The sequence below is a fragment of the Lineus longissimus genome, chromosome 11, assembly GCF_910592395.1.
Source record: "Lineus longissimus chromosome 11, tnLinLong1.2, whole genome shotgun sequence".
In the NCBI taxonomy this organism is placed as follows: Eukaryota; Metazoa; Nemertea; class Pilidiophora; order Heteronemertea; family Lineidae; genus Lineus; species Lineus longissimus.
This window is the reverse complement of record NC_088318.1, coordinates 18885085-18904434: the sequence shown is the minus strand read 5'-3', so window position 1 is coordinate 18904434 and position 19350 is coordinate 18885085. Positions and strand designations below refer to the sequence as shown.

The following is a 19350-nucleotide window of genomic DNA, read 5'->3' as shown; positions in this document are numbered from 1 at the left end:
ATCCAAACAAGCTTCATATGTCTAACGTTTTACACCGCCACGAGGTATTCATCCATTTGTACTGACTTAAGTTGATCGAATAATACTTCGGCAAGTATTGTTTCAAGTTGTACTGTCACATTTCACAGCAAGATTTGATGAAGATCTCATTTTCGAAGGCAGCTACTTTTAGCGCCTCAACGAGACAAAAGCTCGTTGTGAGTTGTGATTCCAGGTTGTCTGTGTGCATTTCATGAAATGTTAACTATACAGCTTCGTAGCCACATGCGTTTACAAAACATACACGTATATTATTAATTCATGTGACATGATGCTATTTGGGAAATACCGGCAGTATCCTTGATAAGAATACCGGGTACATGAGATAGATGGTATTTCAAAAAGAGTGCTTACGTCGTGATGCTTAAGTCATGAGATTATAAGGTATTTAAGTTGCATTTACAATCACATGAAGTGCAGATCAAGGTTGTAATCTTCGTGGATATATCCTACCTCTACTATTTGGCAAGTTAATCTGCTCGTGATTTAGATCCAAACCTTGGTTCTCCTTGTAGAGATACGGGACATTGATATGTAAGCAAGTTATTCACCAATTGGGAATCGGCAGAATTCTAATCCAATTGAATCGACACATTATTTAAATGAGCTCGGAGGTTTTTCTTGATTGGTCTTGGGATATAGGTTGTCTTCCTCGTTATGTGTGATAAGTGAGAGGCTGGTTACCCGTCGTAGTGGGAGAGAGATCGTTTTACGACGACTGCCTGTCACCATTGTAAACAGATAGAATCAGTCCAGTCCAAACCCTCGGATCCATACTTGACATTATGTATGATTTTTATTTGAAACCAATGCACAGTAATGGAACTCCCCAACAGTTTAGGCAATCCAATTTGCAGACTGCATTCCAATCACAACAGTAAAGTCCAGGGAGAACGAATTCGTGGATGCGCTCCCTGCACCATCCTGTCAGATCTCACAAATTATTCAAAAACTACGTGACTTGGTAATCAAGTTATCATTCAAAGCGCGTTTGAGAAGGTTACAAAGGAACCATCTGCTACAAGATATGAAGGAGTAATCTGTTATATGGTTGTCATTATTAGAGTAACCAAGACCGACGTCCATTCAGGCGAGTGTCTGCCGTTCATGTCGCACAGATGGGCCGCAAATCTAATAGGATATTCAGGATAATAAACGTACGTAAGGAAGCCTTCGCCTTGGGCCGGTTACTGTATATAACATACAGATTCCAAGGGATATCCACAAAATTTTCAAAGTCAAAAAAGTTTTGGGACTGATGATATTGGTTTCACTGAGCCGACAACAAAACAAGTGAAAAAAGTTTGGACTCAGAAATATTTTCAACTTTAAGACAGTTCTGGGACTGATGATATTGGTTCATTTTGAGCCGAAAACAAAAAAAAAGTGAAAAAAAATTTTAGACTTAGAATCTTTTTCCGGGTTAGGGTAAGGATTAGCAGAAAAAAAAGTCAAAATTGTCCAAGGTCAGAAAAAAACTTAGTTTGTGGAACATGGTTGTTCTACGCAGACATATGATATTGTATAAGAAATAGAGCAACTACAACAGCATAGGCTCCCTCCGGGCTTTCCAGTTTCCTCCTATATAAAAATCGTCCAATATAGTTACTGGCGCTAAACATCTTCCTGGGCCACCAGTAAATACATTGTATGAACACGAACGCCGTACTAATTTCAATTCTTCGTCACAGCTACAGCATGAATAAACCCACCTCGAGGGGGCCCGATCTGTGACATCACAGACAGCTTTCTGCGGTAATGTTCTGCCGTGAGCCAGCGTCTGTCGAATATGGAAATGGGGAATAAATGGTAGCGATGGGAATAGATAAATTTTAGGAGTTGGCTCTGTTGAATGCAGATAAACATGTTTTTAAGTGCACAACTTTGAAACTAGAAATGATGGGTTCGCTGTGCATACAAAGGATGTAGAATGTACGTCATGGTTATGCATCTGTATGCAGAGATCTGATTTCACAAAGTCTCGAGAGGGTATTCCCGATTTGGCAACCGCCGCGGCATGACTATAATATTTGGTCCGTCGGTTCAAGTATATCTTGTTTTGAACAACCGATCCAGCCCTGATATAAAACATGGTTAGTGATACACATGATACATTCTATACCGGGATCCCGATTCTCCTTTTGGTAAGAACGAACATCTTCAACACTTTACCATGAAATGAATCGAATTTCGAACTCGAGAGCTGTTGGAAATCGCATTCGCACTTGCAATGTAATGGTGATGTCCGGTTCCTGCTCTAAACGCAGTGTACTACAGCGCATCACTTGCCAACATTGGCGACACCGCTCCTTTGATACTAAGTGATCGGAATCAGGGAATTTGTCCAGCCGGGAAACATGGTCTCCATCGAGTAGGGCTCAATTCCTCCAAACCCCTTCGACCACTTTTAATCCCTAAGTGAGTGTCAATAACGTGGCAAACTGATCACCAGTGTCAGTCAGCTTCCGCATACTTAGCGACACTCTTGCTACCTCCTGGGGAAACAAATTTGCCGCGCATTATCTCCAATCTAATCGATTTGGAACCATCAGGGAGCCTTTATATGAAATGTTAGAGGATTTACGACACACGTATAAGGAGTTCATTAAGAGACGCTGTCAGTTTGCCCAAGGCGGTTTCGAGTTTTACTCAAAGATTGGCGGCGCAGTTCGTGTTATTGCGATCATTTTAACTAAGTCTGAAATGTTAAACCCTTAGAAGGACCTGACGGGAGATTTATATGTCCGTATAGAATTGGAGTGAATATATACCGCAGCTCTCCCTGAATTATGTATACCAGCTAACAAGTAGCTAATATAGCTATAAAACCACGATTGAACGCAAAAAACAAATATCTCTGTGAACTCAATCCACTCGTCACATTGATTCACGCTGCAGCTACGAGATGAAACTAATCCACAGTTAATAAACAAAGAGAGGTCTACTCTATCCACCAATGGTGCATGTTTACTAGAATTAAGTGATATTCCACTCATCGTAACCTGATAGCGTTCATGACACAGTAGCAAGACAAATGGTGCCATTAAACGTCCCTACTCTCAATGGAAGGTAAATGGCATCCATACATCACACCCGGCTTCTATCAATTTGGACGGAGGTCCCATCACAACTGACCAATATTTAAATAGTGAAAGAGGAGTTATGAAATTCTGAGCCACGCTCGGCTTGAACACGGCTTCTGAGCTTCAGCAGTGAGTACGATTTTATTTTTCATGTCCAGACACGATTGTGAGAATCATCTATGGCTTCAGCTCTTGAACTAATCACAAAGGTACGTGAACGACGTAACAAACGCTACCAGTATGGCTTCTTTCCCCGTAGGCTGACAGATAACAATCTATCTTGTATTCTTCTTGGTAATCCTCATTGTTACTACCACCATTTTTAAGACTGGCAGATCTCCGTTCATCTAAGTCTTCCTACGCAACGTTTTCATCTTCTAATCCGAATTCCCAGCTTGAAGTTAAGGTCAGTTCCGTGATCAATGTTCACGCACACATTATCTATAAGCTGTCATCATCTGATGAATAGGAAGTAAGCCGGTTGGTCAAGATGACTGATATGGTGATTTGTATCTCAGCTACTGGCCGTCACAAGTATCAAGCGCCGTATCAAGCAATGCAAAAACTGAATGGCAGTGATCTACAATGATGGGCAGTTAATTGATCTTGGGGCCAATTCATTAATACTGTATCCGGGGCTAGGGATCAGTCAAACTGACTTTGGTACCCTGAAGCCAGTCTTACTACAGTACAGAGCTAAACATGAGAGAAGATAGCATTAACATGACTCTTGGCATGTTGGGGGCGTAAGACAATGGTAATAGATCTATTGTCCAGCTTATTACTTACTGGACAATAGATCAGGTTGGCTGAACGTGGACATTACGTGTAGTCGTTAGTCAAACAATTGATATATTCTGCAATAGACAATTCCCTGAATGTATGTTATCCAATCAAGTGTTTTCACGGCCAGTCATGTTGGTGGCCGGAACAATGATTTGTCAGGGCTGACTTACCTGCCTGTCATGGTTATTTGGGCTTGCTCTCTTTTGTCTTTCCCATCAACAAGGCAGTTGATGACGTTATGTGGAACCACTCTCCATGTATTGTACGAGGTACAGGTCGACCTTAACCCAAACCCCTAACCCAGCGATGTGAAGTCAGTGCTGGCCAATAGTGTTCACCACTGAGGCGGTGCAATCATTGGCAATGTCAAATAGAGAGTTACTGTATTTCCTAAGGGATGATGCCGATTAGCTCGTACAACTGGCCGCGAAATCCAGCAAACAGACATTAAGTCGAATTTGAAGCGATAATGTATGCGTGTCATTACATGTATTACAAATTTAAAAAATATCTCAGCGCTCTTAATTAGGAATACGTACACGAACCAATGAAAGGCCAACTATTTACCTTAACTCACAAACTAAAGGTAAGTAAAGCTGTACTCAGGTGATTATCCCAACACTAATTACGAGCCTTCTTAGTGTGAGGACCAATTATCTTAGCAGGAAAAGGCGGCCACGAACAACCACAAAGATGGGGATGAGACAGTCGTCTCGACATGATCATTGCTTCAGCTGGTGTTGTTGTCTACGAACTGAATGAGCTGGGTGGGGTCAGATTGCGGCCAGGTAATCATCAAATCGATCGTCACTGGAAAGCAGCAGTTCGTATGTCGGGGCGGAAAGTTTAAAATCGTTCACAATGAACACACCCAGTCAGTGTTGATCCGCATGATGAACTCCACCACCTATTTTTACTTGCCAGATCTATTTGATTGGGAGACACTGTGAAGAGCTTCACCTTATTGCCAGTGATTACTCCCCTGGGTGCCATCACACGCCCCTCACATCGCTAATGGAGGATCGACTAGATGTCACGACGTGATCGAACTGTTTAGCAAGATATCCATACTACGTGTCAAGTAAAACATAAACTTTTATTGCTTCTCTTGTTTCTTAGAGGTTATTCAACCGAATGGCTAATCTCATTGCTGCAACCCTGCATACAGGCCTTGCTTGCGAGGGAAAGAAAATATCCCCACCCATGAAAGCTTCTCTTTAATAAAGGCCTGATCTCAGCAAAGCTTCGATCACTAAAGTAAATTGGTCTCCATCTCGATAGACTAATTTGTTATAATCGTTTTGGTTTTCAACCAAATCGTTGTGTTGATTGGTCTGGGCAGAGCAGTACCTATCGAAAATTGGGTCAGAAGTTAATCGACTGATGCCTCATTTGAATGCAACAGTGGAAAAACAATATCAGTTTTTGGAATAGGCCGTTTTCTGCGATCACGCCAGTCCGGTCTACACTTGGCTGTAACAGTTGATTCCATGATCCTCTGTCTCGGCCACATCCCAAAGAACAAGGACAGAGTTTATTACCTACCCACGATATCGTAAACTAGTTTGGAAGTCAGATTCTGGATAATGACACTGGCGACCATTGTGGGGTTGTGCCTGTGCAGTGTGTACTACTGTATGGTAGGTGTCCCAATCCTGAGAAAGACCACCCGTACGTACTCTGGGCGATGTGAAAGGAATGGTAATCCTAGGATATCTCGGTTACAATATAGGATTGGTGTTGCATCTGTGCAGTCATGGTAGGGCGTTGTTAGCCATCTCAATGACTCCGTCCAATATGGCCTCCGCTAGGCTTGCCACTCTTCTGTTGTTTTATCCATGCAGCGTGTTCTGTTGTATGGGAGGTTGTCTATGTTGTTTTATCAATGTTTGAAGGCAACTTCAACCAATGATTGAAAGACTAAATAAGACTGTAAATGTTAAAACTATTCGCTTTTTAACGACTGTCTTTGTTTTTGTTTAAGGCATTCCCCGACGGGTATACTGAAATAAGGAACGCCAGGACGTATGATCGTTTCTATGGAAAGGACAGACTAAGACTTTGGGTCACCTGGACCGACCTGAATGGCCAATTTCATGACTTCCGGTTCCAGGCGGATAATCGTGGTATCGTCAGATTCCAAGATCGGGGGAGGGTATACAACAGCTCGTTTCCTTGCGGAAGCGGCGGAGTCAGGTACAGACACAACCTCCCACATTTCTTATACAGACATATGCTGGTATTTGTAACCATCCTGTGATCTGCAGGCTGCATCTGGTGCTCTGATCACTTACGTTATACTCTTCTTGCAGGTTTACCCACGAAGGAGGAAAGGAAGTGTTCGCTGTCCACCCAGACTGTGAGATGTGCATGGCTATGTTCAGCTGGATGCGATCAATGAGTTTTAGTCCTCATGCCACTGGGATCGAGTTCAGATGCTTCAAGAAGAATGAGAGGGGGCTCTAAGAAGCCTCGCGCGTTATGATCAGTTCAGGGTGATTCTGATGCCATACCATTGGATTGATTCTCTAATTTGTTTGTTTCTGATGCACATGAAATCAAATTTGAAAACCATGTGTTAACCGTCTTCCAACCGCTGTTGTTCAGATTCATTCGATGCAAATGTTAAAGCCCCTGAGCTGTAGTAGTCTGTGACCTTAGAGAGTGAGAGTGTCGACAGATGAACCACTGAATGCATCCGGAACCTACAGTGACACCCCGTCACACTTGTAAAGTCGTTGTGGTCATAGACACAGGCTGCATGTGGCGGGAAGTATGCTCGTCAGTCTTGTAACTCAGCACCTTGTGTTTGCGGTCGAATTGCAAATAAAGCCAATTTGTAATCTTCAAAGTATGTCCAATTAGATGATGACTTTACCTCTGACAACATCGAGATATGATTTCCTGAGGTGATCAAGACAACCCGGCCGCTGATTGAGCGGAGGAGTTGTTTGCATTGCGTGCAGTGGATATAATAGAGAGAGTCGATCTGAACAGCCTGGGATTAGATCACCTTATGTGGTCCAATTTACACACTTTGCACTGGTTATTTGTACAGCGGAACTATCCCGGCGGACAATCATGATGGGTACCCGTTTCATTTGACAGGTCCTTGCAATCATGGCAATGGGAAATGGTAGATCTAAAGCGAGTAGGCTAAAGCCCGTAGCACACTAGCCGCCAACTTCGGCGTTCACAGGCGTTTTTTGCCGCAAGAGTCCTGAACGCCTGAAAAATCCCTAGTCTGCTACGAACGGCGTCGGCGAACGTAACTTGACGCCACTTGCCGCAACTAAACGCCAAATATCTGGGCAGGTGTGCTCTGACCGGGATCCACTGGCCGCCAACTTCGGCGTCGAGAGGCGTCAGCTGAACTCTTCTTGTCGCCAAAGTTGGCGGCTAGTGTGCTGCGGGCTTTACACTTCTGACTCGCTGCTAGGGAGAGGCGCCGATCGACCGTCCAGTGGGCGGATGTTTCCTGTTACAACTGTTGCTGTTGTGACAGACATGCTTGATCGAAATAAACGTTCCACGACCAGAAACCCCAATTCCATGACCACCGCTAATCCACGGTTCCATTGGATAAAAAACGTCATGTGATCGGGCCCAATGGAATTCAAATGATATCTATCGGATATTTAGTAAACCGTGGAAAACTGGTTTTGATCTCGTGGTGCGTTCGTTTCAGCCAATCAACTACACACGGGTAAACTCCATCCTCAATCAACATGTCAGTGACTTTTGTTCAAGCAGAGTCTAGACCAATGTTAGGACACCAAAAGGTTACCGAATGTGTTCATTCTGTCAAGTTGAAGATGTCACCTTAGAATGTAAGAAACTAGATGACATCACTGAGATGGTGTTTATCCCTAGACTAAACTCAAAACAGTGTCAAAGCATCGTCGAGACATTAGTTTCCCCTATATCGAGCAATCTTTTCAGCCAAATTACCTTAACATTTTATTGAAAAAGACGCGGCCAATGCAGCGTATAATAAAACCATTGAAGATCATTCTATGTGAATTATCTGAGCCAAATCGTCTGGCAAGACCATTTGATATATGTATATGAAATAATACCCATTAAAATAACATCTGCCAGCGCCGCGTATTTCAACTCTCTCTCTCTGAACATTTCGTATAATGATGCACCAGGTTGATCCACAGGTCACATTGGACGAAATATTGATGAATCGTTTACATAAATGGCATTAAGTGTTGAACATTATCAAAATGATGTGTGATGAAAGTGAAGCCTATTGTGAAATACAAATGCGTGTTCGCAAAGTTACATGTGTTATTTTAAATGATAAAAAATTCGAATGAATGTGAATACAATGCACCAGGTGGATGTCATACGTTGCTTTCTTTATTCACTGCACAATCCTCATGACAAAAGATTCATCCATCTTTTGTTGTTGTTACTGTGATGTGCCATTTGCCCTGTAGTGTGGGTCTTGTTGAAATTCACTCAACACCACCCAATGCTGCAGTCGATGATATCACGATAGTAGGAGAGACAGAAGTTAGTCAGAACCCGATTCTATCATTGTCCTGATCTCAAAAAAAAGTCTGCTTTCAAACATCAAATTGTCGGCAGCAGCCTAGATACTTAAACAAGCCAATTGGCCTGGCCCTTGGAGTTCTGGATTGGTGAGAGTTGCCAAAACGGATAGTAGCATTAGAATGTGTGTTGATTTTAGACTTCGAAACGATCTGAACCTCTGACAGCCTTACATGGGATGCATAGGCATTTGAAAACAACTCAGGTGATGACTTGGATGAATAGAGGGCTATGAGACAGACAAATGGAAATGTCTCATCTACAGGTAGCTTCCTCCCTGTGAATATATCACTTTATCACCACGCCGAGATGCTGAAATAGTTAGAATATTCGGGGAAAAACAATGACAAATCACCTGAAGATAACAACACAGAACTTACAGATTACGTAAAAAACATGCAGACATTACCTTCTTGCGGTTTCGATTTCGGGAAAACATCTTCATTGACTGGTATATCCTTCCACCAAAAGGTGGGATAGGGTTTAGCAGGTAGCTCTGGATGACCAGGTAGCTTTCTGGTCAGAAGAAAAGAAAAGAATGGAAAATCGTCAGACAGATTGACATAAACAGAACAGCAATAAGCGGTTTCATACACGTAGAGCACACGGAGTAGAGTTATATGCCGTGGTCACACTGGGGTTTTAACACGAATTGAATTCGAATTAAAACGTTGATACGTATTGGGGCGTCACACTCAATTCGGTTCATACCGATCTCTTAAACCGAATTGAATGCGAATCAGCTAATCCGAATCAACGAAACCGTATTGAGATTTCAAGTGTGACGCGCTTGATACGAATTAATAATTTCGATCGCACTGTGCATGCGCCCTGCGCACGTCCTCTTCCGTTAATTCTCCGCGCCAAACTTCTATCAATTCAATTGATTGTGCTATGCCGTGGTCACACTGGGGTTTTAACACGAATTGAATTCGAATTAAAACGTTGATACGTATTGGGGCGTCACACTCAATTCGGTTCATACCGATCTCAATCCGCTTTAACCAACACGGTTCTTAAACCGAATTGAATGCGAATCAGCTAATCCGAATCAACGAAACCGTATTGAGATTTCAAGTGTGACGCGCTTGATACGAATTAATAATTTCGATTGCACTGTGCATGCGCCCGGCGCACTTCCTCTTCCGTTAATTCTCCGCGCCAAACTTCTATCAATTCAATTGATTGTGCTAGTCTTGTGGGATGTGCTGAAGTGAATGCCTGGTAAATGGTAGAGTTATGATCTGCCAAACACAATATGAAGATGTTTTTAGAATAATTTTTTCATGCAATTTTGAATAGATTTATTTTTGTACGGAGTAAAGTTGATCTTGGGTTAGGTTTGATTGTTTGTTACGCCACAGAGACCAAAGATTGAATGGTGAATGGCCTAGGAATGTATGCTGAATGAAACTGTTCTTGTATTTTTTTATGTATGTATGTACATGTACTAGAATTTGCTTCTTGCAGGATCTGCAGATTGAAATTGAATGCTTGATGTTAGTATACGCATTGAGTGTAGCGCGTTTTAAACCGATTTGAATGCGTATTCGGGTCAGTGTGACGCGACCGTTCTGAAACTGGATTAACCAATTCGTATTCCGGAGAGCGCTCTACGGAATTCGGTTTCAATTCGCATCCAGTGTGAACACACCACTAGATATGCATGAGATAACACTGCAGTCACATACATTTTGTTATCATAGCAGTGTGTTTGAATTTGAATATTCAAGGAAATTATTAGTCATTAGATATTTTCACCATATCCTGCAAAAGATGCCTCCAGATTCGATGCCTGTGCTCTACATGCATGCGTACCGGCTTTGTCTTTGGGACACAACGCAGCTGATAGACATATACTCTAGTATCACAGATCTAAGACCGTTTGTGATATTTCAGGAAATATCATGCAACTCATCATTCCACGGATGCCGTTCAAAATGTTGAACTTGGAAAGAGAATGGGTTGGCTACACCAAGTTGTCATCACGTCCGGCTTGGCCTTGTGTTAAGTTTGGAGTAGTGGTCTTAGAATCCTTGAAACTAGAGTACTGTATCAACCATCCTCATCATTGATCATCCTTTTAAAACTTTACTCACTTCCGCAAGGTATTTTCGCATGCCCTCCTCATACAGTCGTTTAGCGACTATATCATGACTCGCATCGTGTTTGATCGACATAATGAATTAGCGATTCCAACGAGTTACTCGAAAATGTAAATATTATGCTCTCGATGAATTCGAATTTCAATACTCCATTATCATTCAAATGGGAATCGAAAACGATTTCCTTTCATCTGCATTAGCAGTATCATCCTGCACGGAACAAATTGCGTTTTCATGTATCAAATAAATCCAGCGAATAGAGCATCAAAAGGATGTTATGACTTCAGTTAATCCAGATGAAAGTGAAATGCAATAGTTCACATAAACGTCTGCTTTACATCCAATGTCGACACCTCACTCATTCACCTTAGGAGACACGAAGGACCGATGCGAAATCATTCTGCCTCAAGTTATAGTAGCCGATATGAGAAACTAAACGGATTCTTACAGAAAGTTACAGTGAAATATCATCAGACGAAGTCAGATCAATTGTGAAAATCACTGCGAGCACTTGCATGTAATTCCTTTTGTATTTAATGAAACATATATCATTGTCACCGATACTTCTGATTCAATCGGAATCTGAATTCAAATGAGCATTCAATGACAGACGAGTAGATTTTAAATTAACTTGTAAACTGAGTCTGCATTTTAGGCCAATAAAATACGACTTTTGTTATGCTAGCGCCCACATACCTTAAGACTATAAGGTACACTAAACAAAACACACTTAAATGACCATGCTGTATCACTTGTGAATCAAAAAACAAAACTGAGCGAGTGTGCACTTGATCCGAAAGTACAGAGATCATGAAATGACGAATGGACCCATCTGATTTATAATTTAGATACCAACTCCCATCAACAATAAGCCATGCAGCATAAAAGTAATTAGCGAACGAATTCGCACCAATACTGTTAACTAATGCCGAAGTGACTAATAACCGTCCCACCCTGTAACTTTATGAAAGCAATAAAAATAGAGCAAAAAGCGCTTTACATGCATCTACAATGATTATGTGCATGGTTGGGGTTGCAGGGAAGTAATGTGACGCCACAGTATTAATTAATTGCCAGTTGTAATGTCAACAGGGGACACATCGTAAATAAAAACAGATTACGAGTGTGACAGTAACAGTGGTTTTCAAAAGGTCGCGATAGTAAGTACTGTTGGAGGCAGCATGTTTGTGTCCAGGACGGGTCAATATTGTTAGTGCGGGGTGGATGCTAAAATCAACCGAATTACATTAACCATTCCATTAACTACTAGAAAAGAAATCAAACATCCTAAAAGGTTCCCAACATTATTTTTACCATAGCAAAATGTGGTCGACCCGGGAAGCCTGTACACGAGATGTTGTTCCCAACCCACATACGTTACCAACATGATGGTCGACCCGGGAAGCCTGTACACGAGATGTTGTTCCCAACCCACATACGTTACCAACATGATGGTCGACCCGGGAAGCCTGTACACGAGATCTTGTTCCCAACCCACATACGTTACCAACATGATGGTCGACCCGGGAAGCCTGTACACGAGATCTTGTTCCCAACCCACATACGTTACCAACATGATGGTCGACCCGGGAAGCCTGTACACGAGATGTTGTTCCCAACCCACATACGTTACCAACATGATGGTCGACCCGGGAAGCCTGTACACGAGATGTTGTTCCCAACCCACATACGTTACCAACATGATGGTCGACCCGGAAAGCCTGTACACGAGATGTTGTTCCCAACCCACATACGTTACCAACATGATGGTCGACCCGGGAAGCCTGTACACGAGATGTTGTTCCCAACCCACATACGTTACCAACATGATGGTCGACCCGGGAAGCCTGTACACGAGATCTTGTTCCCAACCCACATACGTTACCAACATGATGGTCGACCCGGGAAGCCTGTACACGAGATCTTGTTCCCAACCCACATACGTTACCAACATGATGGTCGACCCGGGAAGCCTGTACACGAGATGTTGTTCCCAACCCACATACGTTACCAACATGATGGTCGACCCGGGAAGCCTGTACACGAGATGTTGTTCCCAACCCACATACGTTACCAACATGATGGTCGACCCGGGAAGCCTGTACACGAGATGTTGTTCCCAACCCACATACGTTACCAACATGATGGTCGACCCGGAAAGCCTGTACACGAGATGTTGTTCCCAACCCACATACGTTACCAACATGATGGTCGACCCGGGAAGCCTGTACACGAGATGTTGTTCCCAACCCACATACGTTACCAACAACTAGTTTCTGCAAAAACGCCTTAACAGGTCGAAAATTGAATATACAATTCAATTACAATATACTGCAGACTATGCCCTTACTTAGACAGACATGTATAGCAGTCTACCGAACAGCGTGGGAACAGTAATATCATTGCTCACCTCTGCTAAAAAAGTTGATATGAGGTTTGTGAAACAATTAGCATTTCCACTATTTGTGGTTGGTGATGATTATGCAGTCAGTGTGCTGAAACTTTGGGCTGAATCAATTAATGATGCCACTCGCTGTGATCTACATTCGCGGGGGCTTTCGGCTGAGGCAAAATGCGATTGCTGCGTTGTAATGCCTAATGTGTTTGCCGACGGAGTTGATGATGATGATTAATCATTATCTGGAAATATTTAGAAATGAACATTGTTGGCGTTTGCTGCTTTTTTTCCAAGTGCACAACGATAATCGGATTCGGCATTATCATTCCAACTGGTCGAGTGACATGTAGGTGTGGTACGGGAGGTTTGTCAGGGAACTGTGTGAAACGAACGATGACAACATGACATTCTGTACTCTCTGAGTGAACTATCTGTTAAGGAAATGATACTCGATTCAAAAATATGTCCAGACCAGTTGCATGAAATGACAGAAGGTATGAGAGGGACGCACACAATGACAGCTTAGTAAAGCTTTTAATTCCAACTGCAACTGACCGGCGCATGTCCTATTGACATTACGTTTATCGATCCTTTCATACAAACCGAGCCCCTTAATGTTCTTTTGTGTCTAAAGCGAAGATCATTCACGCGTGAGCCTCACTCGATAACACTACACCTTTGTCGGACAATGCCTTTCATGCTTTTGGAGCTGTTGAGGCTGTAGGATATCTCCGCTTTGCTGGTGTGAAAGTAAATATAGTTCCTCTAGTCCGTCGCTGGTGATGAATGATTGTGACTTGACATGGCTTTTTCACCCCCCCCGATACTAAATTGATCAAAAAAATAAAAGCCATGCGTTTTTGTAATACAGCGGAACCACGGTCGGCGACCACCCGAACTGATGAAAAAATTCAACTCTGAAGGATGAAAACATTTCTGAGTCTAAATATGTTCGTGTTATCGGGGTTCTACTGTGGATGCATTTTAATGATTTTTTTCGCCAATTTGGCAAATAACTGCATGCAATTGTTGCATATTCATTAAAGCTGGTCTGTCCACAGTTCCCGCCGCAGCGGGTCTGTCCATGGCTTCCTGTTGTAGTGGGACAGTCCATTGGGTCCCGCTCTACACAATGCTTGGCCATTAGATCGTTATTTTTTGTAGATCCCCGCACAATAAGAACGGAAGGCAGAATTGCTCTCATTTGCGTGATATCATCAGGTAAAATCGTTCCCCGTGGATGTAAAAAAACCACAACACAACTTGATCAGGGGTTTTTTTTCGGCTATATTCGGACTGCCTGGTCGAATTGATTCTTTGATGTTGCCCTTGAGGATTAACTGCATCATAATCAACACCGTCCAGGGCTGTGCCGTCCCCTACTCTTACAAGAGAATAACATAGTCACCCGGTCGCTGTCGCGGCAGAATGTAAAACTTGCGTGGTTTTCAAGAGAGATTCTACTCACGATTGGGAAAAAGCAGCTAGCTCCTTTAGTTCTCAAACACGTCCATCTGGAAAATATTCATCATAGATTCGTTCTTCTTCACTGTAGCAAGGCTATTCGTGGTCAGCCAAGGTTAGCTTTGGAACCGATGTTCAATCTCAAGTTTCAAACAGTTGAGATGGATGCTTCGATTTATCCCGCACACTTTAGTTCAAAAGCCGAAACCTGAGATGCAAGATGGGTTTGAAAGCAAGAACAATGCTCCTGTTGGCATAGCCTCGCCACAGTGAGGAAGATGCAAGTTGGATGTAAGGTCCTACGACGTCTTTGTTTAGAGATGGCCTTTGGTCGGAGCTGGGTTTGCTAGGAGAGGTGCTTGCCCATGACTCTGAGACGTGGAATATGGTCCGAGAGGTTGCTAATTCTACAGGGTCGCCACATGCAAGTTCAATTCTGCTCCAAGATGTCACCATCACTCCTCTCCTTAAGAGCACATGCAGCCTGACTGAGCAACGCTTCATTCCGCAAGGGCTGCACTTGCTATTTTAACGGCGACATTCAATCCATTTCATTTTTTTCTTGTCATCTTTATATCCTTTGTTATAGCGTCCAAAACATCTACATGTATACTATAAAAGTGCATCCAACCGTTAATATCCAATTAATATTCGTGATGGAGCCTTGCGAGACATTCGTGATCTTCAATATCAAATCATTTGGCAAAAAATGATGTGGAAATTAATGACTTCACGCGAATTAGCACAATCTATACGGAAGTCTAAGTATGAACATGTCATTGAATCTCAGTGCTGGAAGGCTAAAGCTTGGTAATTTCTTGAATAGTCTCATTCTCTCGAGTGTGAGAGTTATTAGCAGCGGCTTTATGAATTTGAGTCCACGGCACGTGCAAAGCCCCAAAAACGTCTAAGCGAACACCAATCCCAATTACTGGTAATAACACAAATATTTTCTGATTGTTTTGGATTTTCCGTTAAAAGTCTAAAATACTCGTGATTTGTTCGTGATCTTCTCAAATCAGGAAATCATCTAAAATTTCATGAGTTTACCCCGACGCGGCTTACTGTGTTGAGCTTATTGGCTCGTTCCCAAATAACTTGCCGAATGATTTTCAAAAGTGCGACACAAACATAGAGAGAGAACATTGTTGACAACTGGAAAGAAATGACATTTGAGTGCGGTGTATAAACACGGGAGGATATTTACTATTTACTGATGGAGTGATGGCTATGTTTATCCAATGGACTCCAGTTACTTCGTCAACAGCGTTAATCAATCATTTTGTGGAATTTAGCAGACGTTGTATCGTCTTGTCAATGCCAGATGAATATTGTCGCTTCACTTCAAGCGGTGTGTCAGTATTCTGGGTTAGCAACATAACTATTGGCCGAGGACAGTCATCAGACTCAGTAGAAGGAAATCAATGTGCAAAGACCTTTTGGCCGTAGCTGGCATCTTGTAACACCGGCAACTATACAGAATAACGAAGTATCAACTTCACTTCTGAACTCCGTCCGTACTAACCTCCCCTCCCCTCACGGTGTAAGGGAGTCTGGGTCGACGGAGTATATATCCAAATCCTGAGGGTCAAGATACACTTTATCGCATTCCTGTAGCAAGTTTGTAGTACTTTAAGTCTATCGCCATGGTGACTACCCAGTGTACCCCCGATTGATAAAATTGCCATGACATTTACTTAGTAGGCACTGGTTGAAAGAGTTTGCCTCCGGCAAGGTGTCTAAGACATAGCGTTGTAACTGATGAACACCCAGGGTGATTTATCTGACCAAGGCGACATCAGAGACGACCATTGATTTCTTTCATGCTCTACTAATAACAAGGCAAAACAAAGACAGTTTCAATGCCAACCAGCCTGGATGGAAGACCAATCGACTTCAAACATTGGAGGAAAAAAACACTGGCTATTTGTATAACTAAAAATCGAAGCCATTTCCGCTTATTGCAATATCTTCTGTATGTTCAAAGTAAGAAGGGAGTGATTTCTCAGGTCAAAACCGGCCAACTGATGAACCCAGCTGTAAAGCTAGCATCAGTAAGTCTCCTCCTGCCCACTTAGACATCCCCAATTAGGCTGATGAACAAGACCTGTCTGGCTCTCCCTTCTTACTTAAAGTGCGTTCCAGCTGTCAAAGGCGTTGGCCGTATGTAAGGCTGTTAGTCGCTATCGGTCGTTTCACTATCAGTATTGCAATCTGCAGAAGAAACATTGCTGAAGCGAAGGTAATGTGCTTTCTGAGTTAACTTCTTGTGGGTCCGATGTTGAAAGTAAACTAGCACAAAGTCTGCGCTGTAGGCATATTTCAGACTCTTCTTTTCTCCAGTTAGAGCCAATTATTGATACAATACCAGTCGATAAATTAAATACACGAGCAGACCTGCCCAATAATGTGATAGACCGGCTGATTACACACCGAGATTACCATTCGCCATGTTCCTACGGCATCATTCAATAGTCTGTATATAACAGTACATATAGATTAAGACAACGATGGGGAACTTTCGGCCAGATAAGATCGACGTGTCCCTTCGAACCACAGAAGAAAAAAACCCGCCCAGTAGGCGATATCGACATATACCTTTACCAAGCTGCATAAATACGGCCAATACAAAAAAAGAACGAGGTCCCAGTAGGCGTATGAATCATGCACCGGGACGCCCACGGCATCTTGGTTTGGGCAGGAAAAAAACTCATCTCTCTGCCTTAGTCCACAAGGCAGTTTCATCAGCCAGTGTTTCGAGGCGTCAGGAAAGCTCGAAGATATTATGCTCTGGCCGTACATGTAGTAACATTCCCAATGTTCAATGTTCCCCGACCCAGTTTAGACAGCAATATGGAAATCGCTCCTTCTGAAGTACATGTACTTCCATCACATTAATTTGCACTTGCTGGCTTAGACCTGACTGACAGGTTTGCCCTTATGAACCTTCAGCTGATCCGTCTGTGCATTCTCGGATTCTTATTACCGGCTAAAAAGGAACAACAATCTACTAAGCGATGCTTCAGACAGATCGTCTGCAAATGTAGTTTATTGACACAAAGCTGGTTCTTCTCGAGTATTATACCACAAATTTTTTGTTCAGAGTTTACATGTAGTCTTATCCTGGTTCTCTAATCACTAAACTGATAAAAGTAAAAAAGTGGAAAATCACGCTTTTTGGAATACAATGTGGGTCAGACCAGATGATACATGCACACGACGCAACTTGATTACTCTGCCGAAGTTGTCCAATATCTTGCGCGAGAAGGGGAACCCGAACCAACTGAATGATGTTGTTATGAGAAAGTCCATAGCCTTAATAATCCACATCATACGGTTGATAGCATTACCGTACGGTACAAATAATACGTGAATGACATGATTGCTCCAGAAGGCAGTGGTGGGTTCTTTGTTACGTGGAACCTGCCCACCCAATCTGTACCAAGACTGCCTGCAGGCTGAATATTCATCATGCTTTAGGCTGCTGATCAGTCAATTTAAGAAGATTGTAGTTTGTAGCAGCAGAATGATTTACTCCTCTTGAGTGTCGCATAAATTGTATAAATATTTAAAAAGAGTACCAGCCTCTCCCCAAGGCGGTGAAACCGAGCTGGATGATTTATGTTGGGCTGTTGCGCCATCGCCTGTTCATAATAATAAGCATGATAAGAAGGGCATTAATCTACCGCCACTTCTGAAATCATGGGTTTGACACGAGTTAACACCATTCAGTGACTAGCTCGATTCGGGCGACAACCAAACAACCCGTTTTATGGTGAACTTGGCACATTCATATAACCTAGCGCCAATTAATTCAAATTTCTGGCCGAGTGGAACCAGACTCCAAACCTTTAGTAGAGAGGAGAGCAACTCTTAACAGTCCAACAGTTAAATATTTCACCTACATAAAAAGGCCGCCGATTTAATATAGATCTCGTGATCGATATAAGAAATGAATTCCTTTGAGATCAAAGCATATTGAAATTTAATCCCACTAACCCCAATCTTACGCTCCCCTGATTCGTCGGCTAGTCACATACGGAGAGGCAATGAAAAAGCTAATGCAACTAGAGAAATCAGCTGATGTATGTATACGTGTTCGAAAGATCCAGGCAGCGACAATTCATTAAATTGTGAGAGTAAAGGCCTATTTTCCCTGAGGTTCTATGGAAAAATCACAAAGATGCCGGGATGATGATGGCTTTGATCGCGTGCGTGCCATGTACATTTACATGTAACTTGATGAGTACATTGGCTGTGTTACCAGGTGATCAGGTTTACTGCAGTGGCATCCTTGAGTGTGATGCACTGATTGACTCCCGCCACCCTCCCGTCATGTTTCGTCAATGGACTGGGAGTGGATCGCTTGAGACGTCCCATGAATTTGACGGGAAGAGAAGGGGATATGGTTGGTCTCCCGCATAAGGCAGAGTCAGTCTTAACCAGGCTCCAATTTGAAATACTAGTACTTGGGTCATCATATGATGATGATACGTTGCACGCAAAAGCTAGTCAATGATCCATTCACCAATAACTAGCGCATCAATCTGTCGTTATGGCTAAATAAGTACATCGATGTTAATGGAAAGCGATCGCAACATCACGGCCAATTAGCAGATCAACATGAATAGCGTTAATCCAACGTTCATACGAAGCCATTCACTCCAGCTATTGAGTGGGTGCATAGCGTCCTTCAACGGGAAGGCGTTCCTTTTATTGGTTATTATTGGAATGGTGGTCATCTATCCCTGCCGTGTTTTGGTGAATTGACCGACACGTTCGTACATCAAAAGATAGGAGAAAAAGTTTGTTATTGTTAGCATCATCTAGATCGCACCACCCATATCTCGATCGGAAAATCTAGACCACCGCCGTGAAAACGAGGCGCTACGTACAATGTAGTTTTATATGC

General features: G+C 42.7%; 2 protein-coding genes across 9 annotated transcripts in view; one reads left to right on the top strand and one right to left on the bottom strand.

Moving 5' to 3' along the window:
- Positions 1-19350, bottom strand: part of LOC135495533 (uncharacterized) — an 88719-nt gene that overhangs the window by 24151 nt on the left and 45218 nt on the right. For 6 of the 7 annotated variants that reach the window (XM_064784281.1, XM_064784285.1, XM_064784287.1 and 3 more), the window contains exon 3: positions 8881-8987. In XM_064784281.1, coding sequence (XP_064640351.1) covers positions 8881-8916 — 36 coding nt within the window. In that variant the 5' untranslated portion in view covers positions 8917-8987. Of the gene's footprint in view, positions 1-8880; positions 8988-10570; positions 11309-19350 lie in introns of those variants that run through there. The other variant, XM_064784282.1, reaches the window with a different exon arrangement.
- On the top strand, positions 3261-8187 carry LOC135495939 (uncharacterized). 2 transcript variants are annotated; one of them, XM_064784976.1, is made up of 3 exons: positions 3261-3331; positions 5893-6104; positions 6221-8187. In XM_064784976.1, exons 1-3 carry the CDS (start codon positions 3302-3304, stop codon positions 6372-6374), a joined length of 396 nt encoding a protein of 131 aa, XP_064641046.1. In that variant the 5' UTR covers positions 3261-3301; the 3' UTR covers positions 6375-8187. The 2 variants fall into 2 exon arrangements, with proteins under 2 accessions (XP_064641046.1, XP_064641044.1); XM_064784974.1 differs by lacking the exon at positions 3261-3331 and adding an exon at positions 5290-5548.